At 41.9% G+C, this 27,895-nt stretch overlaps 1 protein-coding gene across 14 annotated transcripts in view; it reads left to right on the top strand.

The window, feature by feature from the left end:
* Positions 1-27,895, top strand: part of CAB39L (calcium binding protein 39 like) — a 101,387-nt gene that overhangs the window by 19,404 nt on the left and 54,088 nt on the right. For 6 of the 14 annotated variants that reach the window (XM_008168300.4, XM_065593878.1, XM_065593916.1 and 3 more), the window contains exons 2-3: positions 14,361-14,581; positions 22,349-22,495. The exons of 1 other annotated variant lie outside the window; for it this stretch is intronic. In XM_008168300.4, the coding sequence (XP_008166522.1) occupies positions 22,394-22,495 (102 nt within the window). In that variant the 5' untranslated portion in view covers positions 14,361-14,581; positions 22,349-22,393. Of the gene's footprint in view, positions 1-13,907; positions 14,311-14,360; positions 14,582-22,348; positions 22,496-27,895 lie in introns of those variants that run through there. 7 more of the 14 variants (XM_065593889.1, XM_065593928.1, XM_042842732.2 and 4 more) reach the window with 6 other exon arrangements.

The raw sequence follows: 27,895 nt of genomic DNA, 5'->3' as shown, positions 1-27,895 counted from the left end.
ATCCGATTTAAATTTTAAAAAATCTGATTTTTTTTTAAATCATTGATTTTTATCCACCCTGGTTCCTTTCTGCATCCCTGTCTTTCTGTTTTGCTTTGGTAAGTTACAAGGAAGGAGGAGTGTCTGGCAGTAGTCTTGCTCTCATGTTGTGATCTAGCCAGATTCAGCCAGCTTTCAAACCACTGTTCTTCTGTCAGAAGTTGTTGCCTATGTTTGTGATATCACAGCTACAAAAATGTTTTGGTTATAATTACCAGAACACACACACACGTGACCAATTGATAGCAGGGAGGGGACTTGATGTTTTGGAGGCTTGATAATGGAATACAAATCTTTTTGCCTTAAGGTCCCAAGTTGAATCTGAATTAATTTAGTAGTGATTTCCAGTAGTTTTTAGTAGTAGTGATTTAATAGTTGTTTCCATCTGATGGCTCAGGGGCCTATGTGAAATGGATTGATGATCTTAGTCTAGTTCCTAATGGCAAATGTCCCCATCAAGAAAAACACTGTAAGTAGTGGGAGTGTAAGCAGAGAGGTGAATCTTCTGAAATGATCTTCTCATAACAAGACTGAGGCACATAGATAAGTAAGCTTGTATTGCCATTACCTGTGCTGTAAATAAAGCACTGTACTCTGTGACTAAATCAAGAATTATGTAGTCTTTATGAAAGTAAATCCAGATATACACAAGTAGGAGTTAATGTTCTTTTATTAGCAGAGCTCTTGCACTGTGCTTCACACAGAACAGGTTATGCACCAGGCTTACTGCCAGCAGTAATGGGGGTGTAAGATTACAATGTAATGACTTGCCATTCCTTCTGGTATTTCTGCATAATTGTCTGTAAGAACCACGATCCATGCTGGGATGCTGCTGGTAAAATGCTTTGACATCACCATTGAAAAGCACTGGTAGGTACCATGCTGCTTGCTCTCAGTCCGTTCATTCGTAGAGAGCAGTAGCTTAAAGTCTTTCAAGTTCTCACAGAATTCCAGTTTCATCTGCATGACCAGTAAATTCCTTCTCAGGCAAAAGTGCTTTTGCAATCTTGAAGCTGCTGCCACCCATTGTAACACTCTTGTAGAATCATGGGATTTATTGGAACACTGCAGCACCCACAATCAGGACTGAACTTCCTGCTAACCCCTCTCCCCCAAGTCAGATTCAACAACTTAACATACAAGATGAGAACAACTTAACACTGAAATAAACTTACAGTACCATCTATTGATCAAGGTCTTATCTACATTAATCATTACAATAAGACCATGTTCCTGGGGAAATTTTGACACTACTTGCAAGTTTTGAGGTTCTTCGAACACTGTACAGATTACATAGCTTAATTTAGTCCTTTGTGATCATAAGACTCTAGTGAGTAAAGGACAGGACTCAGAATCAGCAGATCTAGGTTCTGTTTTGTCACAGGTTTTCTGTTTTTACTTTGAGCAAGTTAGTTTAAAACAATGCTTTAAAAAATGGCCACTGTTTTTTAGGTGGGCAACTTGAGATACTAGGGCTTCATTTTTACAGATATTGAAGTACCCATATTTCCTGTTATCATCAGGCCTTGGCGGGAGGGGGTGTGTGTGCGCGCGTGTGTGCATTGCTCTCTCTGTCTCAGTTTCCTTGTAAAATGGATGTAATATTTATCTCACAGGAATTTTGTGAGACGTAATTTTCTTCTGTTTGTAAAATATCTTGATCATGTGATGGAAGGCACAGTAGAAACATAGGGCATTATTCTCTGTGAAAGAGTCTTGATTCTGTGGGGGGGGGGGGTGTTTTCTCCATTTTCCACAACTGTTTTTTTTTTTTTTTAAAGCACTGTGTAAAGACTCTTAGAATGGAAATTGCTCAGAGAATATTGCATTTGGGGCTCAAAACAGTCATAACTGGATGAAAACAAATCTTCTTATACTTCTGGTGATATAATTTTTAGCTTCAAGAATTGTTAGGGGTATGGGCGTCCTATTCAATTATGCTTTGTTGCAGTTCAGTCTTTTACATGGTTTTTCAAGAATAATAAAATGTCATACCTTTCAAATATCAGATGAAAGGAGAAATAGTCACCTGCGGTAGCCCAAAGCACTTTACTGTTGTGTCTGATATTAATAAAAGAATCCATCAATGTTCTGCTGAAACTAGGGACAAACAGCTAATTTTGAAGAAACCAGACACTATTTACATTCTTTGCCTGTTTCCAAATATGGGATATTGGAGAATAATGGCACTATGCACTGTATAATCATCATTGTTAATACTGTTACCTAGGATTATCTTTCAGCACACTGGGCAATGCTTTCCTCTTTATATTTTTTTTCGTTGTTGAAATACAGTAAGCTCTGATCTGTGTTAGAGGGCATCTGTCAAGATAGCATACGTTTTAGATCTTCAACAAAGCCCCTTTTAAACTGCTCCTTTCTTTCACTTTTTGGCCTCCCTCTTCACATATGCTTCTAGATTTCTTTTTGAATGTTCTGAGTAGTATGGCAAGATATTTTTAGGAAACTGGTGTTCAATTAATATGGACTTGGGTCAGGTGCAGTTTGAACAGGTCGGGATGCTGAAATGTAAAAATATACCTATTCATCTCTTTGGCATGTTGCTGATTTTACCACCATTCTTTTAAAATAAGGCTCCAGATAAAAGTTCACATTGTAGAATTGTGTTCGTGTATCCCTCAATCTAATCTCTTTCTCTCCACTCATAAAATGGGAAGTAGAGTTATGATTATAATGGTATTGAGAAGCCAAGAAGAAGTTATTACATTCTCTCTGTGTCCCAGTGTATCTTGTAAGTGAATTTTTTCAGAGCAGGTATGATTAAGTTGAATCCTGTATTTCTATTTCACGTGCTGGGCTTAGTTTTGAAGTACAAGATATTATTAAAATATTTGTATTAGAGGAATAAGTTCTGCTTGCTTTACCTCTAATTTTTACTGTGGGGATGGGGGAGGTGGGGAAGGAGTTGTTTAATTGAATTTTTTAGAAGTTTTTCTTATTTTATATACAGTATGATAGTACTGCACTTATGTGGAGAAAAAGCCCAGTGCAGGTGAGTGAGTGTTGGGACTGAAGTCAGTATGGATGATGTGCTCCAAGAAGACTACTGGTGGTTGGATACAGGACTCCATATCACCTCTGGCCCCTTCCCCAGCACTGCTTAAAGCCCTGAGACAAGGCTGTTGATCATGTCTCCAGCTACTACTGCCTAGACCAGATTCTGTTGTATTCTATATGGCTTCTTATACCATATTAATCTCTATAGTATCTGAGTGCTCTCCGGTAGTGCATTAAGCAACATGACTATCATCTGTCGTGTATGTTCTCTCCAGGGGGAGAGATGTGTGCAACAAATGTCTTGTTTTGGTACAGTGTTTCTGATTGTGGGGTTTTTTTTTTTTTAGTTTTCTGTGAGCCAGTGGGGCTCACACTGCTCTTGTAAGTATGGGACTGCTGCAGAAATGAAGAGGAACCCAACTGGTGGAGTGAGCTCTGGATTCATACCAGGAATTGGAACTCTTTAGAAAGATTAACATTGCCTTTCTTCTCCTCTGCAGTTATATTTAATGCAAACTGAATAGAACAGGAAAGAATGCAGTCCATGCTGGGGAACACTAGAGGGAGCTGAGGGGAGGGAGAAGGAATAACATGATCATGATGATCTGTTTACATTTTTTGAAATAGTTTATATGAAGAAACTATTTCAATCCTGCTCTCGGCTTTAGCCAAAATACAATAGCAGCAACTCAGCTACAGCAATCACAGAGGCAACATCACTGACTTGAGCACTGGGAGCCAGTAAAGATGGATACCAGTTTTCTGTTCTTCAGAGACATGGGAAGCTCTGCTCCTTCCTCTTTTTTCCTTCCAGTTGGGTGCAGGCGAGGATGGAGCGCCTCTCTACAAAAACAACGAGGAGACTAACTGATACAGCTGCTATAGACTAACACGGCTACCACTCTGAAATCTCTCTCTACGGAAACCCACAGTGCCTAGTCTAGGGTGACCAGATGTCCCAATTTTATCGGGACTGTCCCGATATTTCCTTGTTTGTCCCGCATCCCGACCGATGTGCAGTCGGGACACTGGACAAACAAGGAAATGATCTGGAGCCCGGAAGTGCTCGCGCGCTCCCCCCCCCAACTCTGCCCCTTCTCCCCCCATTGGCTCCCTCCCCGAATCCCCGCCTCTTCCCCAGGCTCACCATTCCTCCTCCCTCCACAAGCGCTGGAGGGAGGCCCGGGAGATGCAGGGGGAGCGCGGGGCTGGGGTGAGTAAGAGTCCGACCTGGCCCTGAGCAGGCAGGACTCAGTCGGGCGGTAGGGAGAGTAGGGGGGCGGCCCGCGGGGCCAGGCGGCAGCTGTTCTCCCCCCCCAGGCAGCGGGACTCGGGAGCAGCCACTGCTGCAGCTCCCACTGCCACAGGGGGAGGAAGCGGCCGATGGCCAAGCTCGGCGGCTGCGGCTCTTGCGCCCGGGCCCGAACCCCCAGAGCCTGTTCCCCTGCGGGACCCGAGCGGGACGGGGGGGACTGGGGCCTGTTGCCCCCACTCCGGGGCCGCTGCAGGATAACACCAGCTGGGCAGCAGCCCAGACGCGACTGGCCAGGGGCTGGGCACAGCGTGCGTGCTGCAGGGTCCCCGCAGCAGGCCCAGGTTCGGGCCCGGGCGCCAGAGCCGCAGCCGCCGAGCTTGGCCATCAGCCGCTTCCTCCCCCCGCGGCAGTGGGAGCTGTAGCAGTGGCTGCTCCCGAGTCCCGCTGCCCAGGGGGGGAGAACAGCTACCGCCTGGCCCCGCGGGCAGCCCCGCATCTCTCCCTACCGCCTGACTGAGTCCTGCCTGCTCGGGGCCAGGCCGGACTCTCACTCACCCTGTCCCCGCGCTTCCCCTGCGTCTCCTGGGCCTCCCTCCAGTGCTTGTGGAGGAAGGGTGGTTTTTTTGTTTGTTTTGGCCCCGCCCCCCTGCATCCCGATATTTGACTTGGGTGATCTGGTCATCCTAGCCTAGTCTGAGAGGCAGGGTCGATTGACTCGGGCTTGCAAGGCTTGGGCTGCCGGGCTAAAAATAGCAGTGTTGATGTTCCCTCTCAGGCTGGAGCCTGGGGTCTGAGATCCCCAGATTTCAGAACCCGGGCTCCAGCCCAAGTGTGAATGTCTACATTGATATTTTTAGCCCCGCAGCATGAGGCTAAGGCAGTTGACCTGGGCTCTGAATCTTGGTGCGGTGGGTGGTTGTTTGCTGCGTAGATTTATCCGTAGGGTCCGTCTTCACCTTGTTGTTCTGTACCTTGGTGAGCAGCAGACCACTAGTTTGGCTTTCACTCTAGGTTGTGTTTTCACAGGGGTCATAACTATAAAGGGAAGGGTAACAGCCCTCCTGTGTACAGTACTATAAAATTCCTCCTGGCCAGAGACTCCAAAATCCTTTTACCTGTAAAGGGTTAAGAAGCTCAGGTAACCTGGCTGACACCTGACCCAAAGAACCAATAAGGGGACAAGATACTTTCAAATCTTGGTGGGGGGAAGGATTTTGTTTGTGCTCTTTGTTTTGGGGGTTTGCTCTTGGGACTGAGAGGGACCAGACATCAATCCAGGCTCTCCAAATCCTTCTGAACAAGTCTCTCATATTTCAAACTTTTAAGTAAACAGCCAGGCAAGGCGTGTTAGTTTTTATCTTTGTTTTCTCAACTTGTAATGTACCTTTTTGCTAGAGTGTTTATCTCTGTTTGCTGTAACTTTGAACCTAAGGCTAGAGGGGATTCCTCTGGACTCTTTAAGTTTGATTACCCTGTAAAGTTATTTTCCATCCTGATTTTACAGAGATGATTTTTACCTTTTTCTTTAATTAAAAGCCTTTTTTTTAAGAACCTGATTGATTTTTCCTTGTTTTTAGATCAAAGGGGGTTGGATCTTGATCCACCAGGAGTTGGTGGGAGAAAGGAGGGGGATGGTTAATTTCTCCTTGTTTTAAGATCCAAGGGGTTTGGATCTGTATTCACCAGGGAATTGGTGAAGAGTCTCTCAAGGCTACCCAGGGAAGGGAATTAGCACTTTGGGAGTGGTGGCAGCGGACCAGATCTAAGCTGGTAGTTAAGCTTAGTAGTTTTCATGCAGGCCCCCACATTTGTACCCTAAAGTTCAGAGTGGGGAAGCAGCCTTGACAACAGGATTTGTGTGTGTACACAATTTACATAATGTACATATCCACACTCCTCCTCGGGGGGTTATATATAAAAATTATAGGGTCAGAAAGAATGTGATGAGGGGGTAGAAAGGTTTTATTGACATGAATTTGGGATGGCCATATTGAGTGGTGGGTTGTTGGTTTGGTTTTGTTTTTGTTTTGTTTTAGGCCATCCCTAATAATGCTGATAAAAACCTTATATCTAGACTTGGAAGGACTAGATTTTTATCGGTAAATGGTGGTAAACATCAGTTTCACCGTAGACACACAAATGGATGAAAAAAATATTTATATAAATGATTATCAAAATCTACAGATAGACAAAGTAAGAAATAGTGTTTGAGAACTTAATTTAGTTTAAGGATATTTACTTTGTATATTTTGACAGGTGGTATTGACAGTTGTGTTTTAATGGTTATAAAGCTTTAACTCTTTGAATTTCAACATCTACTGTCATTATATAATTGTCTGACTGCGGCCATAATTTCGCACACTGTGAAAATCTAAATCAATAAAAATTATTAATAAGCATTGATATTATCCATCAAAATTATAAAAAAAAACCAGATTCTGCCAAGCCTACTTATACCACATCATGCTGTGTTCGGTCTACCCCACACATTTTAACAAAGAAATAATTTTAGTAATAGTTTCTAGAAATATTTTATTGGAACTACTTTGCATATGGATGATTAGATGTTGAACATGAATATAATTTAGATTTATAAATTTATTTCCTGATGCCGCAATTTATCACTACCACATATGGTTCAAAGCTTTTTAGATTTCCTTTTATCATTGTAGAAAATAAAAGGCAAATGTGGTAATGTGTGTTTTATTTCTTTGCTCTAATAGATGGAGGGATTTTTAAGTTAAGAAAATAAGGTCATTTCTTTCAAAAAAGAACTTTACCCATACATTCAGCCTGAGATCTGCATTCATAAAGAAGGAAAAAATGTAATGGGACTCAAATAGGTAGAAGTCAGAGTTCGTTAGCATGTGCAAACAAGTTGTTGAGTATATTTTGACAAGACTTTAAATTTAGGAGTTGAGATGAGCACAAATTATATACTGAAACAAAACTAAATTATCAAAGGAAGCCCTTGTCAAAGGAAATAGTTAACTACTTAGCAGCAGCCAGAGGTTCAGGAAACAGCAGCTGGATAAATATGCCATGTTGGGGTACATTGAATCAGGGCCTTAGCTGTTATCTGAAGATCAACTACTGTAAAGGCCTCAACTCTCTACACAAGCTATTCCAGACAAAATTCCACATTAGAAAGGTGGTACATAGATTTAAAAAAAAAAAATCTGCAATATTTCTCTTCATTGAGTGTACTAATCAGGGGTGAGGATTGAGCAACTTCATGCAGCCCCTCAGAATAAAGACTCATTGCTGCATGATGTACATGCACAGAATTCCTGTTAAAGGGAATTTCTATAGGCAGAAGACTTGCAGTAGGGTGCCCGACTTGACTGCACACACAATCACAGCCTGTAGTGCCTATAATTAAAAGTCCCCAAAACAAATCTAAATTCTGAATGAAAATAACCAGGCCATATAATTCAACAGAGCTCAATATATCACTCACTCCCTAAATATACCTTTTTAACTATAAGGGTATGTCTACACTACAAAATTAGGTCGATTTTATAGAAGTCGATCTTTAGAAAGTGATTTTATACAGTTGATTGTGTATGTCCCCACTAAGCGCATTAAGTCGGAGGAGTGTGCTCCACTGCTCCGGAGCTGCTCCGGGCTCCGCTCCAAAGCCCTAATCAATACCGTGGCTAGCATCGACTCACGGAGCGGTGCACTGTGGGTAGCTATCCCACAGTCTCCGCTGCCCATTCGAATTCTGGGTTAAGCTCTCAATACCTGATGGGGCAAAAACATTGTCGTGGGTAGTTTTGGGTATGTCATCAGTCTCCCTCCCTCCGTGAAAACAACGGCAGACAATCGTTTCGCGTCTTTTTTTTTTTCCTGGGTTACCCATGCAGACGCCATAGCATGGCAAGCATGGAGCCCGCTCAGCTCAGTGCTGCTGTTATGAGCATTGTAAACACTGGCTAAGTGATGACAGCACGAGGACGATTGTGAGGAGGACATGGACACAGACATTTGTGAAAGCATGGGATGTGGCAATTTGGGACATCATGGCGGCAGGGGGGCAGGTTGATACAGTGGAATGCCGATTCTGGGCCTGGCAAACAAGCACAGACTGGTGGGACTGCATAGTGTTGCAGGTATGGGATGATTCCCAGTGGCTGCGAAACTTTTGCATGCCTAAGGCCGCTTTCCTGGAACTTTGTGAGTTGCTTTCCCCCTGCCCTGAAGCGCAGGAATACCAAGATGAGAACTGCCCTGACAGTTGAGAAGCGAGTGGCAATAGCCCCGTGGAAGCTTGCAACGCCGGACTTCTACCGGTCAGTCGGGAATCAATTTGGAGTGGGCAAAACTACAGTGGGGGATGCTGTGATCCAAGTAGCCAATGCAATCGCTGACCTTCTAACAAGGGTAGTGACTCTGGGAAATGTGCAGGTCCTAGTGGATGGCTTTGCTGCAATGGGGTTCCCTAACTGTGGTGGGGCGATAGACGGAACGCGTATCCTTATTTTGGCACCGGACCACCTTGCCAACCAGTACGTAAACCGCAAGGGGTACTTCTGAATGGTGCTGCAAGCACTGGTGGATCACAATGAACGTTTTAGCGATATCAGCGTGCATGACGCTCGCATCTTTAGGAACTCTGGGCTGTTCAAGCAGCTGCAAGAAGGGACTTACTTCCCCAACCAGAAAATTACTGTTGGGGATGTTGAAATGCCAATAGTTATCCTTGGGGAACCAGCCTAACCCTTGCTCCCATGCTCATGAAGCTGTACACGGGCAGCCTGGACGGTAGTAAGGAGCAGTTCAACTGTAGGCTGAGCAAGTGCAGAATGGTGGTAGAATGTTCCTTTGGACATTTAAAAGTTCGCTGGCGCTGTTTGCTGACTAGGTTAGACCTTAGCTCAACCAATATTCCCATCGTTATTGCTGCTTTCTGTGTGCTCCATAATATCTGAGAGAGTAAGGGGGAGACATTTATGGCGGGGTGGGAGGTTGAGGCAAATCGCCTGGCGGCCGATTTTGAGCAGCCAGACACCAGGGCGATTAGAAGAGCACAGCTAGGCATACTGCGCATCAGAGAGGCTTTGAAAACCAGTTTAATGACTGGCCAGGCTATGGTGTGACAGTTGTGTGTGTTTCTCCTTGATGAAAACCCGCCCCCTTTGTTGATTTTCATTCCCTGTAAGCCAATCCCCCTCCCGTCTTTGATCACAGCTGGCAAAGGAAATAGTCGCTATTGTTTTGAAACCATGCATTCTTTATTTATTAATGTGAGCTAACTGACAAGGTAGCCCGGGTAGAGTGGGGGAGGAGGGAAGGACAAGACCACATTGCTTATTGTAGCCACGCTACAAATCAAAACTGTTTGACAGCCTTCTGTTGCTTGGGCCATCCTCTCGAGTGGAGTGGCTGGGAGCCCGGAGCCTTCCCCCCACACCCCGTGTTCTTGGGCGTCTGGGTGAGGAGGATATGGAACTTGGGGGAGGAGGGCAGGCGGTTATACAGTGGATGCAGCAGCGGTCTGTGGTCTTGTTGCCTTTCCTGCAGCCGCACCAAATGCCTGATCATGTCCGTTTGCTCCCCCATTAGCCTCAGCATCGCCTCCTGCGTCTTCTGATTGCGCTCACTTAATGCTTTCCTGGCCTCTGTCACTGAATGTCTCCATGCATTCAGCTGTGCCCTATCAGTGTGGGAGGACTGCATGAGCTCGGAAAACATGTCATCGCAAGTGCGTTTTTTTTTCCGCCTTCTAATCTGTAATAACCTCAGGGATGGAGATGATAGGGGGAGCATAGAAACATTTGCACCTGCAGGGGGATAAAAAGGAAGAGTAAAATTTAAGATGGTACATTTCTGAGAACAAAAGGGAGACTCTTTCACAGTGAATCAAGCAATTCACAGCAGACAGCACATGTGCTTTAGGTACAAGGTCACATTTTGCCTTTTATATTGAGCGCTTGCCTGTATGGTGACACATCACACACGGCTGGGCAACAGAATTTGGTTTCCAGGCAGCCATAGTAAGCCAAAGAGTACGCGGGGTTGGCTTCTTCCACCTTTATAACATGTGGGAATGGTTTCAAACTGGAGCACCCTCCTTTCCCATAGCAAACAATGCTGGTTGGGTTTGCCATTTAAAAGGAGGGGCTGCGGTTTTGGGGTGGATGTGCAGCACACCCCTCCCTCCACCCCACCGCGTAGCTATTCTCTGGGATGATCCTTCACCCCTCCCCCCACTGCATGGCTATTCTCAGGATGATCCCTTTTAGCCAAGCGCAAACAGCCCAGCATGAACGGGGTCCTTTTACTGTTCCCTTCCAAAAATTCCCCTATTTGAACCAGGTGACCATGAATGATATCACTCTCCTGAGGCTAACACAGAAAGATAAAGACCGAATGTTGCTTGAATGTGACAAAACCCAGGACCATTTGCTGCCATGCTTTGTGCTGCAGTGATTCTAGACTACTTGCTACTGGCTTGGCGTGGTAAAGTGTCCTACTGTGGAGGACGAAATAAGGCTGCCCTCCCCAGAAACCTTCTGCAAAGGCTTTCAGAGTACCTCCAGGAGAGCTTCATGGAGAAATCCCTGGAGGATTCCCGCTCCATCCCCAGACACATTAACAGACTTTTCCAGTAGCTGTACTGGCCGCAAATGCGTCCCAATTCTTCAGGGCAAATCAAACATTAAACACAATTGCTTTTAAACCCTGTATTGTAGTTACAAATGTGCACTCACCAGAGGTGCCTTCTCTGGCTTCAGGGTCTGGGATCCTGCCTTGGGAGGGTATTAGCTCCAGGGTGATGAAAAGGTCCTGGCTGCCAGGGAGAACAGATTCTCCCCTTGCCTGCTGTGCATTTTCCTCCTCATCATCATCATCCACAAAATCTTCCTCCCTCTTGCGTGAGACTTCCCCCTTGCAGGTGTCCAAGGACAGTGGTGGGTAGTGGTAGGGTCCCCCCCTAGAATGCCATGCAGCTGATCATAGAAGCGGGTTGTATGGGGCTCTGACCTGGAGCGACCGTTTGCCTCCTTTGTCTTTTGGTAGGCTTGACTGAGCTCCTTAACTTTCACGTGGCACTGCTGTGTGTCCCTGTTGTAGCCTCTCTCCACCATGCCCTGTGCGATTTTGGCATATATAGCGTTTCTTCTTTTTGATCGGAGTTCTACCTGCACAGATTCTTCTCCCCATACAGCAATCAGATTCAGTGTCTCCCATTCGGTCTATGCTGGAGTTTGTTTGCGATTCTAGGACTGCATGGTCACCTGTGCTGCTGCGCTCGCCACGCTGACCAAACAGGAAATGAAATTCAAAATTTCCCAGGGCATTTCCTGTGTACCTGGCTAGTGCATCGGAGTTGAAAGTGCTGTCCAGAGCAGTCACATTGGAGCACTCTGGGCTACCTCCCGGGGGCCAAATCTGTCTAATTGCATCTGCACTACTCCAAATTCAACCCAGCAAGGTCAATTTTAGCGCTACTCCCTTCGCCGGGGAGGAGTACAACAGTCAGTTTTAAGAGCCCTTTAGGTCGACGGAACAGTGTTGGTTGTGTAGACTCATTGCTTATAAAATCGACCTAACGCAGCTAAATTTGACCTAACCTCATAGTGTAGACCGGGGCTAAGGGTAGTTAAGGTCTGGAATAGGCTTTCAGTGGAGGTTGTGGAGTCCCTATCATAGGAGATTTTTAAGAACAGGTTGGACGAATCCCTGTCAGAAGTGGTCTAGGCTTACTTGGTCCTGTTTCAGCTCAGGGGACTGGACTAGATGATTCTATGATAATCTTATGTTTATATAGCATTTCTTATTCGGTATATACCACAAATGCTTCTACAAATGTAATGATATACAAACCATCCAATGGGCTTACTTAACCTACCACTGAAATGTGGCTTTTTCTCTGTGGTGAAACTCAGGAAACATTCTATAGTGCACACCACCGTTGTATTTCAGTTTAGGACCGGAATGAAAGAGCACCTTTTTCCATCTGAAACATCAATGGAAGTGATGTGGGGAGGACGTAATTATGCTAGATGGCGTTTGACTGGGAAATAACAATGAATGCCTCTACCCTTACAAAAAGTGCAATTGCATCTTTTACTACATGTTGTTAGATTTGTTTAGGTCTTATTCAAAAGATGGAACCTCCAGTAGCAAAGCGCCCCATAACGTGCTGGGGGACTGTGTTAGAACTGACTTGGTGCTAAGAGTGCCACTTGCTGAATCACCAGTGCCTCTTCCTGAAGCTCCTTTTTGGGTGTGGGTGAACTAGTAGTAAGACATTTCACTTCAGAAGTTGGCTTTAACCATGGTTTCAGCACCATCTCAATATATGGTTCTAAAACTTTGGGGCCTAGGTGCCTCAGTGATGCTTTATTATTTTAAGCATAAATGTGTGTGCTGCTTTACAAGCAAGTAAAAGAAGATCTTTCTGAGGACAAAGTAGTGCCTCCTGTGTGGATGCATAAGGATGGGAGATGGTGCCAGGAGCAGGGTCATATATATTTTAGTCCTTGTTCTCCTTTGAGTACAAAGACTAAAGATTGTTGATTCTAGGTTCTTCCAAATTGAGTCTCTCTCCCAACCCTGTCTCTGCCCTGGCCAGCTGAGCTTGGTGACTGCAAACGGAAGCTGCACTCTTTAAAAGGGTGGTGTTGCACCTGCGTTCCTCAGATTTCTAGGCTCAGTGCCTCCCAGAGTTCCCAGTGTGGTGGTACTCCTCTGCACTGCCTCCACGATAAGGCTGTGGTTAATTACCACGACTGAGTCCTAAATTGAGACATGACAGGACAGGGGAAGGTAGCACTAACATGTGGTGGACACAGAGAGAGGTTTCTAAAATAAATCTGCTATGTGCACACACACTTTTTAAATAATGTGAGATCATAATGAACTTGACAAAACGCTGAGATACAGAATTCAGCCCCAAGCTACACCCTGAACTGTTGTTTTCAGCACATGTATATATCATCGCTCATCATAATGCTAAAACAGAGCAGAAATAAGATGAGGAAGGAATTTAAAACACAGCATTGGTAGCAATAGTTAGTAAAACAATTTTCTTTGCATGGTCTTTAATGTACATTAGACATTAGCTGTAGGGAAAAAGCATATGTAATTCCCTCTGGACATATGTGAAACAGCCTGAAGAATCACTGGTGTTAGAGAAAAATGAAGCTTTAAAATAACACACAGAAGCGTGCACACACACATTCTTTCCATTTCCCCCACCTATCCAAGAAGAGCCTTTAAGTTAATTGCAGTTTGCTATATTTTCCCATGATTGTTAATAGTTGGTAGTATATGTTGTTTCAGTAGATTTTTATTATGTGAATTTCTCCTTCCTGTCTTATACTGACATTGTCATAAAATTAAAATACACTTGGATTGAGAAACACCTTTGATGTCTATTGGATTTTATTTTGCTCAGAATAAATTCTGCGTTTTGCACTGAAATATTGAGTAAAGAAAAAAAATATATATATATATTTTCAAACAGGAACCAGCAGCCTATGGGTAGATCCCCTGTGCCCAAAGAGCTCTTGTGGTAGCATGTTGACTTTAGTGTCTTGTAACCATAAACCATTAACTGTTTAGAAGCCCTTATTTACATTCTAAACAGAAGGGTAAGGTGAATAATGTAATTGTAGCAACCTCTACCACACTGTGGGTGTGAAAGAGGCATCTGTGGTGGGCTTTTGTACTAAAAGACCGATAAGGGAAAACTTATGTGACTGATGTAGATTTGTTGCATTTGTGACTTTAACCCTAGAAAATTCTGTTGGCAGAGACATTACTTTGTCTTTCGCTTTACACACATTCCTCTGACGTGGAACTCAGTTTACAGAGGGAGGGTGTGTGTGGCGTATGTGAGAGAGAAAGCTGGGAAGGGAGGGAAGACATACATACACAGAGCTAGTCTGACCAGAAACAGAACTGCCCCTGGCAGATTAGAGAGACAAATGAGGTTTGGAATCTGAATCCAGGAAAAGGAGAGTGGAAATTTACAGCTACTCTAAGTGAGTGTGCGTGTTTTAGTGATCATCTCTGTTAACGTTTTTTCCAAAAGGTAACAGTTACTCTGTCTTCAGCAAGCAAGTTGAGACTGAATTCTGGAATTTGTTTTCTCTGCCACGTGTCAATAATAAGGAAGAACTTATATTAAATGGAAGATAAGTAAAGGGTCCTCCAACTGGCCTGCTGATTTGGGTCTGGCAGAGAGCTGTCTTCAGCACCTCATCATGTATCTGCTTTTTGTTGTTTAGACAAGCCTGGACATTTTTGTACACAGTGAGTATCAGCTAAGATTACCTAGTCTGAATTAAATAAAATTAGGTAATGAATTAAGACTTCTTTTTTTGGTTTATCAATAGCTTTTTGGTAATGAAATTCTCACTTACTTCTTGTTACCTTTTTGTAGCATTGTAAACTAGTATGGTGTTTGTGTGTTGTATGTTAAAAGCAGTCCTAAACAGTACTACTTCTATTACATAAGGCATTGGCTCTGCTAACAAATATTCTGTATCCATGGCATATCTTTGGAAATGGGTTTTATTTACAGTGGGGATTCCAAAAATAAAATAGCTGCAATATATCACTTCTCTTGCTTCTCTCTAGTGAGGTGCTTGCAGATGCAGCTTTGCTCTTGAGATACAGAGAAATGAGAGCATAGTCACTTGCGTAAGAAATTCAGAAACTGTTAAGTATATAAAATTCGAGTATATATTCAAATTGTCACGTGTAACTGCATACATCATTATAAATAAAGAGATGGAGGGTGATCTAATAGGTCTCTTCCATCTCTAGCTTCTAGGTTTCTCTGAAGTAATGGGCCAGTCTGAAAGTCCTTTTTCAGGCGAAATGTTCATTTAAGTCTCTGGGGAGTTTTGCTTGAGTAAGGACTTTAGAACTTGGCCCATTTTTAGTGGTGGTAAACCCATTGCAGTGCCAAATTATTTAATGCATCATAGTGTCACAGAAAGTGATATGACTCTTTTCAAAGATATGACCAAGTGAATGGAGGTGGTATGGGTCACTTTCCAATAATGGCTAATATAAAGCAAAAAAGAATAAATACTTGTTTGAACTGCTGGATCAAGAGTGTTATTTTTCTCCTCTTGGCTGCTGTCTCAAGTTTTTTGTTGTTGTTGTTGTTTTTTAATTTGTGTTCTATTACCAGTTTCTCTTGCTTCCATAATTATTACTACTAATCTAAATGGAAATTAGGCTAAAATTCCCCTTGTATATAGGTAAATAATAATAGCACCTAAATAATGGCTTTAATCTCCCAAACATTAATTTGTTAAGGGACCTGATCCTGCATGATTAGAGACTTTGAATTTTGCTGTGAACTTCAATGGGCAGGATTGGCCTCTGCTTATGTTTCACAAACATCACTGTTGCCATGCTATAGGTAGGGATTCCAAAGACTCCTGAGTGTTACCCTTCTTCTGCTGTCAGCAAGTATCTGCAAAACCTACTTGCAAGTTACATTTCTCATCACCTTCTAGCACTAGTCCCTAAAGAAGATAAAGTACTACTGTTGTCAGTAACTACATTAGCTCAAGTGGCAGAGGTCTATGTGGTGGATCTAAAGATTCCAATCCTGCTGATGATCTATGTGAGTGTCAGGATAGTTCCATGTGATAGAATTTTTCTGTTTTCTTTTTTTAAAAGCCTAGGAAATTACAACAACAAAAAACTATATTAAAAGAGCATTGTTAAGGTTGCAAAGTCAAGCACTCAAAAGTTAGGAAATGCCAGAATTAAGGTACCTGTGCAAGCTTAATTCACTCCCCCTTCCGCTTTGTGTGTTTGCATTATGAGATAGACTACGTACTATTTTTTCCGCAGGACCCCATACCCATTAAGTGAATGGGAATTATTCTATATTTATTTTTTTATTCTCCTCATTGCTCACAGGCCTTATTTAATGCACACAATCCAAAGCCTACATTGAATACAAAATTATTAATTTCCTCCTGTGCGTTTCTATAGTATTCTCACCATAGTACCTGGGTGCTTCACAAACATTAATGCATTTATCTTCAGAATATTTCTGTGAGATTAAGCAGTATTATTATCTCAATTTTCCAGGATTGTGAGTGCTCCAGCACACCTGCACATCTGACCCCATGTATCTCACACTGAGTACCCAGAAAATTGGAACACACAGTTAGTAAGCAAATGTGAAAATTTTGGTTTATGGTTTGTCCAACATAATATAGGAACTCTGTGGCAGAGGCAGGATAGAATCCATTTCTCCAGGGCATCATACAACTGCTTTTAACTATGGGACAGTCCCTAGTTTTCCTGTAATCCCTTGCTTCATTCACCATGTAACTTCCCAATTCTGATCCAAATAACAGCCTCATTTGGTGCACACCCCTGATTCATCTCTAGAACACTGTCCATTCAGTGCCTTTTCCTGTGGAAAAAATTAGTATGTAATCATGTAATTAAAGAGTATAAATGTAACACATATACACAAAAGGGCTGAATTAACATTGCATGGGCAGCCTGAATTCTGGCATTTCCTAATCTGAGTGATTGAGTTTATAACCTTAATTGTCCTTTTAACATTTTTTTTGGGGGGGGGGGGTGAGGGAGATGCAAGAATACATAATTAGCCTGCAAAATGATAGTGAAATTTACCAGCACACAATCTACAAGCCATCAATGCTTTTTAATACAGTGATGGGGTGGGAGGAAATGAAGATATTTTATTTACGTATTAAAAAATAACTCATCTCAGGGTAAATACGTTAATAGAATGTTGTGATTCTGGTACACAGGGAGATACTGTATACCTAAAAGGATAAGAAAACATACAACGTTTTCTTGCCTGAATTTGTGTAAAATGTTATACAATTATTCACTTTCAGTACTAAACTGCTTATCTCAAGTAACATGTAAGAAGAATGGATTGAATGAATCACATGCTGTCATTCTTGTGTTTGTGGGAAGGAGGAGGAAGTATTTGTTACTGAACTGTTTAACTGAGTTACTGTATAATGATGGGATCTGCTGATGACTGAAGTAATATTGCTGTCTGCATGCCTCCTTCTTTGTTTGCAATATTATTGTAGCCATGTTGGTCCCAGGATATTAGAAAGACTAGGAGTGTGAGGTAATAACTTTTAGTGGACCAGCTTCTATTTATGAAAGACTCAAGCTTTCAAGATAAACAGAGCTCTTCTTCAAGCTTGTCACTTTCACCAATAGTGAAGTTAGTCCACTAAAAGATATTACCTCACCCACGTTGTTTCTCCCTCCTTTATTGTCTTTATAAGCTTTGATATACTGGGTTCTTTTAAGGAAGACTGTGATCAAGAAATAAAGGAGAGCTCAGGGGGGAGCCTATAAAGTGTATGAAAAGAAATCTGATTAAGTTTATATTTGTATTAAAGAGTTCTAGTCACACTAAACATTTCCGTATGTCACGCTGGTGAACATGTAAGCTGGCTGAACAGGTTTCTGTACCTGCCAGTCTAGTCACTGGAAACTCAGCTGGGCTGAGAGCATTTGTTTTGGCCCATTATAATAGTATCTTCAAGAATGGAAAAGGGGTGGTGGCCTATCAGTGTTTTTTCTTTACCTCATTTTAGCATTCCCACCTGACAAGCTGACTCCAAGCTTCCCATTGAAGCTGTTGGGTTTTGCTATTTGGTGGATGTGGGTTGGTTGTTTTTTATTAAATGCTCTTTTAGATTAATTGGATTAGCAATGGCACATCATCTATTCTGAGCTGTAGGAACATAAACTCAGATCTGTGTAAATAGTCAGATCTTCTCCCCTCCCCCCTTTCAGATTCACATGAAAATCAGTCTGCTAAACTTTATCCCACAGATTTGCTGAGATTAAAAAACAGATTTTACCATCTTGCATGTTCCCAAAATTACCGGAGGTCTAGTTGTCTAGGTCTCAGAATCCTGGATGGGGCCGGAGGGGAAGAGGAACCTTTAGTTTAGGCTCTTGTTCCTATTGAATGGCATTCTACACCACCCCAAGTCTTGGTTGATAAATGTTTGCTGATAGGCCTGTGGTAATCTACAAAACTAATAGATTTGGTTTTGTGGTTAATAAAGCACAGAATTGGAAGCCAAGAAATTTTGGTTTTATTCCTGACTTTCCCAATAGATTCTTATGTGGCCTTTGACAAGTCATTTAATCTTTCTGTGCCTCAGTTCCCCCACTGTAAAAGTGGAGATAGTTGTACTTAAATGCCCTCACTGGTATGATGTCAGGCTTCATTAATGTTTGTAAAAGTCTTTAAGATCTCGGGGAAGGCCTGCACTGTGAGTGCATAATATCACTTTGCAATCTCAGCCATTCCTTCGACTATTCCTAGTACCTGCGCACTGCTGATCTTATTAGTCTCTGGACTTCTTGAATGCTTGAGCTTGAGTATTAAGTTTTTGCCTTTTGTGCATGTATGATCATGAGGATGTCACGGGAATGACAAAATAACTTGGTAAAATATAAGAGAGCAGAAGAATTTCTCACCAAGAATGAAACACACCTGCCCTGCCCATGCCTACTGCCCATCATAAAGAAACTCTTCTTTCTAATGTTAACAGGCCCAGCCAAACATCTGAGAAAGGTTGCTTTAAAAACTGCTTTTCACTATTTTTGTCACTTTCCCCCCTAAAATAAAACAAAAGCAAGCATGTTCTTTCACCAATCCCTAACTGAATACTTGTCACTGAAATATTGTTGTGAATTTAGAGCGCATGAAAGATGTTGGACTTTCTAGCTGTGGAGACTGAGAGGTTCTGTTTATCTACAGGTCACAACCTCAGGAAGTGGAAGTATATTATTTCCCACACAACCCTGCAATGTGTCTCATTCCTATACTGGAGGAACCACCTCCAAGGCTGAAAGAGTTATTTGAGCGGCAAGATGGAGTTTTGGAGTCAAATGGGCAAGTCACATGTCCATGCATGACTCAGAACTTTACAGGCCGACGCCACATTCCCAGGAAAGCTCAGATGTGGATTGGCATCTCTCAAAGTTCATTGTCAGCTTAAGTGTTTCTTGATTGGGCACTTATTGAGAATAGTCTTTTCTCAAGAAGCTGACCAAATGCTTCACTGAGGCTACTTAAAATCAAACAAGTACATAGCCAATATTCATAACTTCGAATACAAAAATGATACATACATACAAATAGGATGAATATATTCAGTAGATCATAACCTTTGCAGAGAGATGTTACATGGCATATCTAGCATAAAACATATTCCAGTTGTCATATTTACACTCATAAGCATATTTATATAAAGCATTATGGGGTGCAGCATCACACCAGTACTTTGGGGTACCTCAGATTGGGCATTTGGAAATCAAGGTAACCAAAATACTTCCCATTGTTGTAAATATTGGCCTCTTAGAATTCAATGGACTCCATCTAGGATGGGGAAAAAAGCTTACCTGTCTAGTGATACAAAATCCTGTTGGAATTGTAGTGAAAATAGTGACTATGTAGTACAGAGGCTATGTTCAGAAGATGTATGTAGGTTAATTCCTTTTGGGAAAAGGTAGCTAATAAGCCTTGTGATCCTTGAAGCTAACATATAAAAAATTACTACTTCTTCCCCTTTCTCCCCACAAAAAGAAGAAACCTACTAGCAAAAAGTGGTTAATTTATTTAAAAATCGGAATAATCAAAGTTACCCTGCCCCACCTGAATGTGATGTTTGTTTTTTAAAATGTCCTTCATTAGTTTTTTTTTTTTTTTAAATAGAATTCAAAGGCTGACAATCCAACTCCCACCCCTCATGTCTTGTCTTCGGGGTTAATAAGCTTGCAGGTCCTGACCCTTTTCTATTTCCAGTGTTTTAATTTTTAAAAATGTTCTTTCCCTGTAATATCGAGTCGTTAACCATGGGGTTGTGGAGTCCCAAGTGCTTATTAGCAGCATGCAGACAGACATGTTATTGCATTACCCTTTCAATTTAGCAAAATTGTGGGGATGATGCAAGTCAGCCAGTGAGAGGCCCCTTCTTTCCCGGTATGTGAATATCGCTGAACATTCCTAGATGAGTTAGTCAGTATACCCCCATCTTCAGTGTAGTGTATCAGCAAATTGAGAGGCCTGACTCTGCTTTGTGCTAGTCAGAGGGTGTTGCCAAACTGTGGCCTGAGTTCCATGGGAGCAGTGCTGAGCACTGTTTTTGGCTTCCTAGTCGAGATCTGAGCCAAGTATTTAGGCTTACACAGCCAAAACCGCAGAAATAAAAATGTAGTTTGAACAGTGCCCTAAGGAGCTTGAATATTGAAGAGACACAGTGACTTGAATTTCCAGAATTTGAATGTGAAAATATTTCTGTAGAACCAGCCTAGCAACAAATCATTAATGAAAAACTACATATAAATTCATCTACTTTTGATGCTATTTCCTACTCTAGGAACTTTTAATTGAAATATGACACTCTTCAAATAATCTTTCCTTTATGTCACAGATAAATTACACAACATCTCTCTCTCTAAGTGCTTTAAGATGTTTCACTTAAAAGCTTTGTAGTATAGAATCTGTCTTATTTTATAAAACATCACATACATTTTCAAATAATTCTCTCAAATATCCATAAGGGTGTATAAGTAAAAACTATAGCTATTTTTATTAATCATATAAGATATGTAATAATTAATAGCATGTGTACATGGAGGAAAAATGTGTTCTATAAGACCATTAGATTTTGAGGTAAGGGTGAGTGTTATGCAGAGTATTTTACATATGTATATTTTAATCTGTTTTTGTTCCTCCCCTCTCAATCTCTGTTATAACATTTCTTATTTGTATGAGACCATAGCGTATATGAAAATTGGAGCAATTTTGCCACACACCCCCCCCCATCTAATTTACTTCTTACCAGTGTGTTTTTACTATTTGCATGTTCTTCAGCTTGGTGACCTATCCTGCAAAGTGCTGTGCGCCCTCTTTAAAGTGACATGGGCGTGATCCAAAGTCCATACAAGTCAATGGGAGTCTTTCCATTGACTTCATTAGGCTTTGTATTGGGCCCTAAGGGCTGGTCTACACTGGGGGTGGGGGGTGTCGATCCAAGATATGCAACTTCAGCTACGCGAATAGCGTAGCTGAAGTCGAAGTATCTTGGATCGAATTACCTGGGGTCCAGACGGCGCGGGATCGATGGCCGCGGCTCCCCGGTCGACTGGGCTACCGCCGCTCGCTCTAGTGGAGTTCCAGAGTCGACGGTGAGCGCGTTCGGGGATCGATATATCACGTCTTAACGAGACGCAATATATTAATCCCAGATAAATCGATTGCTACCCGCCAATATGGCGGGTAGTGAAGACGTACCCTTAGAGTCTTCAACTCCCATTAGCTTTAATGGGAGTTTAGGACACGCAGCACCTTCCAGGCTCAGGTCCTGCTGACACATTAAAACTAAACTGGTTGCTTTCTCTTTCTGGTTCTCATGCAGTAGTACACTGATGGGTATTTGGGTTTCCAACAGAATAGGGAGGAATGTATAAGTTAAAATGTTTTTATTTAAATGTTTTAATTTCATGTAAGCATTTGTATTTATATTAGGACTCATTTTATATTCCTTTCTCATCTAAACTCCCCTGGACTTAAATGAGTAGAAAGTGAGTCACAAGGAGTGCAGGCCTCTCAAGGTTTGGCAAGCTCCCTTTTTGGGGAGACTTAAACTATTCGATATTGACATCCTCTTAACTAAAAAGTTAAATAGAGAGAAACGAAATAAAATGTAAGCAATGACTGAAAAGTTGAGGCCCAATCCTGCAATGATCCAAGCAACAGATATATTTGTCTGCTGGTTCTTGGAGCTACTGGTTTTCCAATCAAAACTTAAAAGGCCTGTAGAAACCAACCGAGACTAGTTGAAGGATCTAGTGGAGTCTACTGGAATTTTCAGTAGATGTGAGCAACTGGAGCTCAGAGTGCTCTTACAGTCCGAGCTTGCAGTATAATTTATACATAAAGCATACTGTATTTGACTCATAGCTGCAAACAAAACCTTAAAAGCTAATTTTTGCTTTTTGTTTTTTGTCCTTTTTGATTTAAAGCAATCCTCAGCTATATCAGAAGAAGAAATTCAGGTGAAGAAAATCATGCCTTTGTTTAGTAAATCACACAAAAATCCTGCTGAGATTGTAAAAACTCTGAAAGAAAACATGGCCATATTGGAAAAGCAAGATAAAAAAACAGACAAGGTATGAGATCATGGTTTTTAAAAGACTAGTGATAAGGTATTTATTTGTACTCGGGGGAACAACAATTTGAAGAGATTGAAATTACTCTGTTCACCAAGGCTGTGATCTTGCAAGCACTTATGCATGTGAGTTACTTTATGTACAATGAGCAGTCAATGAGACTACTTCATCTGAGTAAAGTTAACCAGAATTGGGTAACAAATAACTTAATATTTCTATATCCAACAGACTAATCCAAAAAATAAGTGATTTGTATTATTTTTTTAATTACTCAAGCATGTAACAAAATAAGATGAGACCATTTAAAAAGTACTCTAGGCTTTACTGTTCTTGTAGGCTGACAAACTACAAGTGTGTGTGTGTGCACATGCAATGTTATATAAAAATACAGCAATGTTCATATGTACTATATACACCCTATATATAATTGTTATATGTATTTGTATCTATCACCGTATTAGAGTGAGTGTCTGTGTGTGCACTTATATATAATCACAAACCTGTTTAAGTACATTTAATTGCACCAGAGAATTTCAAATTCTCTAAAAGAATTGTCATGGGTACAGTCCAATAGTAGAAATGTGGATGAGACTAAAAATAAAATTAAAACCGAAATAATTGTTAGGTAATATTAAAACACTTCTTACGCAATTCTGTCATTTGACTGCAAATGTTGTACTTTTCCTCAATCCGATTACATATTAGAAGTGAACCAAAAATAAAAAGGTAAGCACATTTTCCTTCTCAGTGGAATCTTCTTGGTACTTTGGGTTCACAGACAATACTCCAAATGTGTTTATTTCTGTAACATGGATACCAGTGAGACTTCTGGTATTTGATGTCTCATTTTGGGATACCTTCAGTTAATTGTGAAGGATCAAAATAATTTCAGGAAGGGGAAAGAGAGAATATATAAAAGATTAATTTTGTGCTAAATGTGTCCCCATAGCCTAATTAATGGGGACATTCAATGCAGAAATCTGGGTTTAAATCAATTTTTGTTTTTGCTTTGCAGTTCAACTTTAAATTCTCCACTGGTTGAGCTGTGCTTTTGGGGTGGGGTGGGGCGTACTCTGGAGATGGAGAATTAAAAGGAATTCTAACGTTTTATGAGAACTTTGACAATTTTTCTGCTTTCTAAAAAGTCTGAACTGTTGGTACACTTTTTTTCTCACAAGATAAAAGGGTTATAGATGTGGAAGATTTTATCCAGTTTGTCAGTACGGAAATAATTTACAAATTTGAAAATGGCATTTTATTTTAATTGAATATTAAATCATTTAGCTATCTATGATCCCAGTCCTGCAGACTTACTCACGTCTAGTTTCAATTAAACCCCTCTACAAGAGAAAGTGGTTTGTTCCTAGTTCTGTTCTTTCAGGCACAATTCAAGAAGGCAGCACTATTCAGGACAGTACTTAAGCACATGACTAAATGCTTTGTTGAACTGGGGCCTAACTCTCTGATCTGGATTGCCGAGCAGGGAGAGTCCTCATTCCCCTTGGGTCAGAGGAAAATACCTCATGTCACACAATAGATGTCCCCTTTAGTCAAGAGTTGCTCTGAAGTGACTGAAAAGAGTCACCCCCAGTAAGGAAAATGTTCTGAGTAGTCAATGTTGGGGGAGTAAATCATAGCGGGGAAATTCTTAGGGCTAAAACAAAGCTGTATAGGAAATTTGGAGGAAAAAAGTCTCTCAAAAACTAAAGTAAAAATAAAAAATATTCTGATGTCTGCTACTGCACATTCAAAACTTTGGGGGTCCTCGTCGATCTGCATTTATTCAGTATCTTTGCCATTCATGTGGTTTTGAGCATTCATTGTGGGGAGGGAAGGAGATCTGTGTGCAACTTTCAGCTGTTCTTCTGGGCTGAGAAAGTTTGAAAACTAATTATTATTCTAGTGAGAAATTCAGTGCAAAAACACCACATCTTTCACTTTCTTGAAGCTAATTAAAACATTGTCTTGTCATAACTTTCACTTTCAATACCTATTTTTCATGTGGCTAAAAGCCTTTTCTTTTCAGGGCTAAACATACAGTATTGCTTGCTAGCAAAATAGATTCCAGCTAGATAGAACTAACTTCAAAGTCTAAAGCCTTAAAGATTTATCCTGCAGTTATTTAGATGGCTATAACTGTAGTGTGGATATGTAGTTGGAAATGCATGTTTGGACAGTTGAAAGTGGCTGATACAGCACCAGTGCCTAGAGCGGGGTGGGGAACCTTCTTTCTATTGGGGGCCACTGACCCACAGAAAAAGTCAGTCGCAGGCCACACACAGCCCCGCGGGGGTGGGGGGTGCGGAGGCTTGGGGCTTCCCCTAGGCTCTGGGGTGGGGCCAGAAATGATGGGTTCAGGGAGCGGGCTCAGGGCTGGAGCAGAGGGTTAGGGGGGAGGAGCAGGGGGGTTCTGACCTTGGGCAGAGGGCTCGGTGGGGGGTGCAGGCTCTGGGAGGGTGTTGAGATGCAGGAGAGTGCTCAGGACTGGAGCAGGGGGTTGGGTTGCGTGAGAGGGTGAGGGGTGCGGGCTCTGGACGGGCACTGCTTACCTCAGGTAGCTCCTGGTCAGCAGCAGGGCTAAGACAAGCTCCCTCCACCCCGCCCTGGCCGTGGTTCCTGGCCAATGGGAGCTGCAGGGGCAGTGCCTGAGGGCGGGGATAAGCATACGCGGACTCAGAGCTTTCTTGATCACCCCTGCACCTAGGGTCAGCTGACTGACCGGCCTGGCACCCTAACTTCCCCCTACAGCAGGACGAGACGGTGCTCATGGCTCCAGCCCTGTGGGGGGGAGGGGCAACGAGGCTCAGGGCTTCTGGCCCGCGGCATGGAGACTTGCCATGGGCTGGATGAAATTAAGCAGGGGGCTGGATTCCCTGGCCTAGAGGCTACCAACCCAGAGAAGAATTTCTTTTCCAGCTCTGTAGCAGTTCTGAAAGATACAAAACTACAAGGAAGTGGTGTTAAGCAGCCCTCAAATGATACGAGGTCAGATGGAAGAGAATTTGAAAAACGTGAAATTTTATTAGCACACGTGAAGTGTATGATCTTATTGCATGCGTGCTATTGTTAAATAATGCAAAAATTTATTAGTACTACAGAGCTAACCATACCCCCATAGCATTTCTAGATTCCAAGGTCAGCAAGGAACACTGTGATCATCTAAAAAGCAACAGAGGGTCCTGTGGCACCTTTGAGACTAACAGAAGTACTGGGAGCATAAGCTTTCGTGGGTCAGAACCTCACTTCTTCAGATGCATCATCTAGTCTGACCTCCTGTATAACGGAGGCCATGGAACTTCCCAAAAATAATTCCTAGAGCAGATCTTTGAGGAAAATATCCAATCTTGATTTAAAAGTTGCCAGTCATGGAGAATGCATCTCGATCTTTGGCACACTGTTCCAATGGTTAACTATTCCCACCATTAAAAATGTAACCTCATTTCCAGGCTGAATTTGTCTAGTTTCAACTTCCAGCTATTGGAGTGTGTTATAGTTATACCTTTCTTGGCTAGATTGACAAGCCCATTATTAAAGATTTGTTCCCCATGTAGATACTTATAGACCATAATCAAGACACCTTTTAATCTTCTCTTTAAGATAAATAGATTGAGCTCCTTGAGTCTTTCTAATATTTTCTAATCCTTTAATCGTTCTTGTGGCTCTTCTCTGAACCCTTTCCAATTTAGAAACATTCTTTTTGAATTGTGGATGCCAGAACTAGACACAGTATTCCAGCAGCAGCTGCATCAGTGCCAAATACAGTGGTTAAAAAAAAAAAAAAAACTCTACTGTTACTTGAGATTCCCCTGTTTATGCATCCAAAGATTACTTTAGCTCTTTTGGCCACAGTGTCACACTGGGAGCTCATGTTCAACTGATTATCCACCATGACCCCCAAATCTTTTTCAGAGTCACTGCTTACCAGAATAAAACCCTCCTCACCCCCATCCTGTAAGCATGGCCTACATCACTTATAGACAGTTTTTTTGTGAAAATGCTAATTGTAAGTTAAAAAGCAGTTGCAAATCTTTTCAAGAGGAGTGTCTCTGTGGAATACACACACTAATATATTATTTATACACCCTCTCTCACTTAGTGTTAATTATCGTTGTTATTCATATAATGGGTTATGTTGACACTCTTAGTGAGCACAGGTGCATTGACCTTAATGTTGTTGCATCCACTTACATAAAATTTGGTCTAATTAATCCATATACCAAAACCAGTTCCTACTGTTCTAAAGTCCTCTTTGAATCAATCAGATGTGAAACGGAATGAAGATTCTTTAATAATGGGAAGATTAGCATAACATTGGGAGGATTAAGAAGGGTAATTCTCTAGATCTGGAAAAGTTGAATAAAGCCTCTCTTCTACCCCATCCACTTCTCACCCAACATTTGAATTGAACAGGGGCTCCTTAGAAAGTGTGCGTTTGTCCTGATGGATTCCCCTTCATGGATCTTCATATAGTGAGGAGCCAGTGCGTGTGTGCATGTGTAATATAATCCCAGTCATATGGGACCAAATTCATCCCTGATTTAACTCCAGCATTGGCACTCCGCATTAACCAGGAGTGATTGATAAGCATGCAATCAAACACATCATTAAGAATTGTACTTGATGTAATTATACATCAGGTAAAATTGGACTAGCTTATTTTTTCAAGATGCCTGTGGATGGATACATCAGATAGTTTGGAGTTGTGTAGACTTGGCACTTACCTTGTGGTTTGGGTTTGGTGGGTGTTTTTTTTGTTTTTGTTTTGTTTTTTTGGTATGATTCACACCACTTGAGTTTTGCTTTGAATTTCAATGCGAAATTAATCCAAAACTGCCAGTTTTTGCCTGGGTTAGGGGTAAAACTCAACTAGTCTAGAGCCTCCTGCAAAGCCATTTGCCTGGACCACCTTGCTGGAAGACCCAAAATCCCTGCATGTCCTTATATTCCCACTGCCACCCCCTTCCACCTACCACAAGTTCCTGTGCCAAGCCAGACAGGTAGGGTGAGTTTAGTCTCATAGTGGTGATACCGTCTGTCTTTGGAAGAAGTTAGAGGAATAGTGGGTGGGAGGTTTGTTAAACAAAATGAACGGGAACTTCTCAATCCAGCCCACAATATAAAGGGTGACATCCTGACTCCCTAAAGGTCTCAAGATCACAACCACAAAGCACTGTCCAGAGGACATATTGCATGCCATACAGCATTGAAGCATGAACAGTAAACATTCCACCTGTATTTTTCACCCATCCTTGGTGGGTTGGGGCTCTGATAACTCAGGCTCCCTGCAGCTACAGGTTTGGCAACATTTCTGAACCAGCCCTGCAAGGAAATCCATCAAGTTTTACAAGGTTTTAATCGAAAATTATAAACTGATCCATAGTAATTTGAAAGTTGGCCCAA

Source organism: Chrysemys picta, chromosome 1 (assembly GCF_011386835.1).
Source record: "Chrysemys picta bellii isolate R12L10 chromosome 1, ASM1138683v2, whole genome shotgun sequence".
In the NCBI taxonomy this organism is placed as follows: domain Eukaryota; kingdom Metazoa; phylum Chordata; order Testudines; family Emydidae; genus Chrysemys; species Chrysemys picta.
This window is presented reverse-complemented; position numbering and strand designations above follow the sequence as displayed.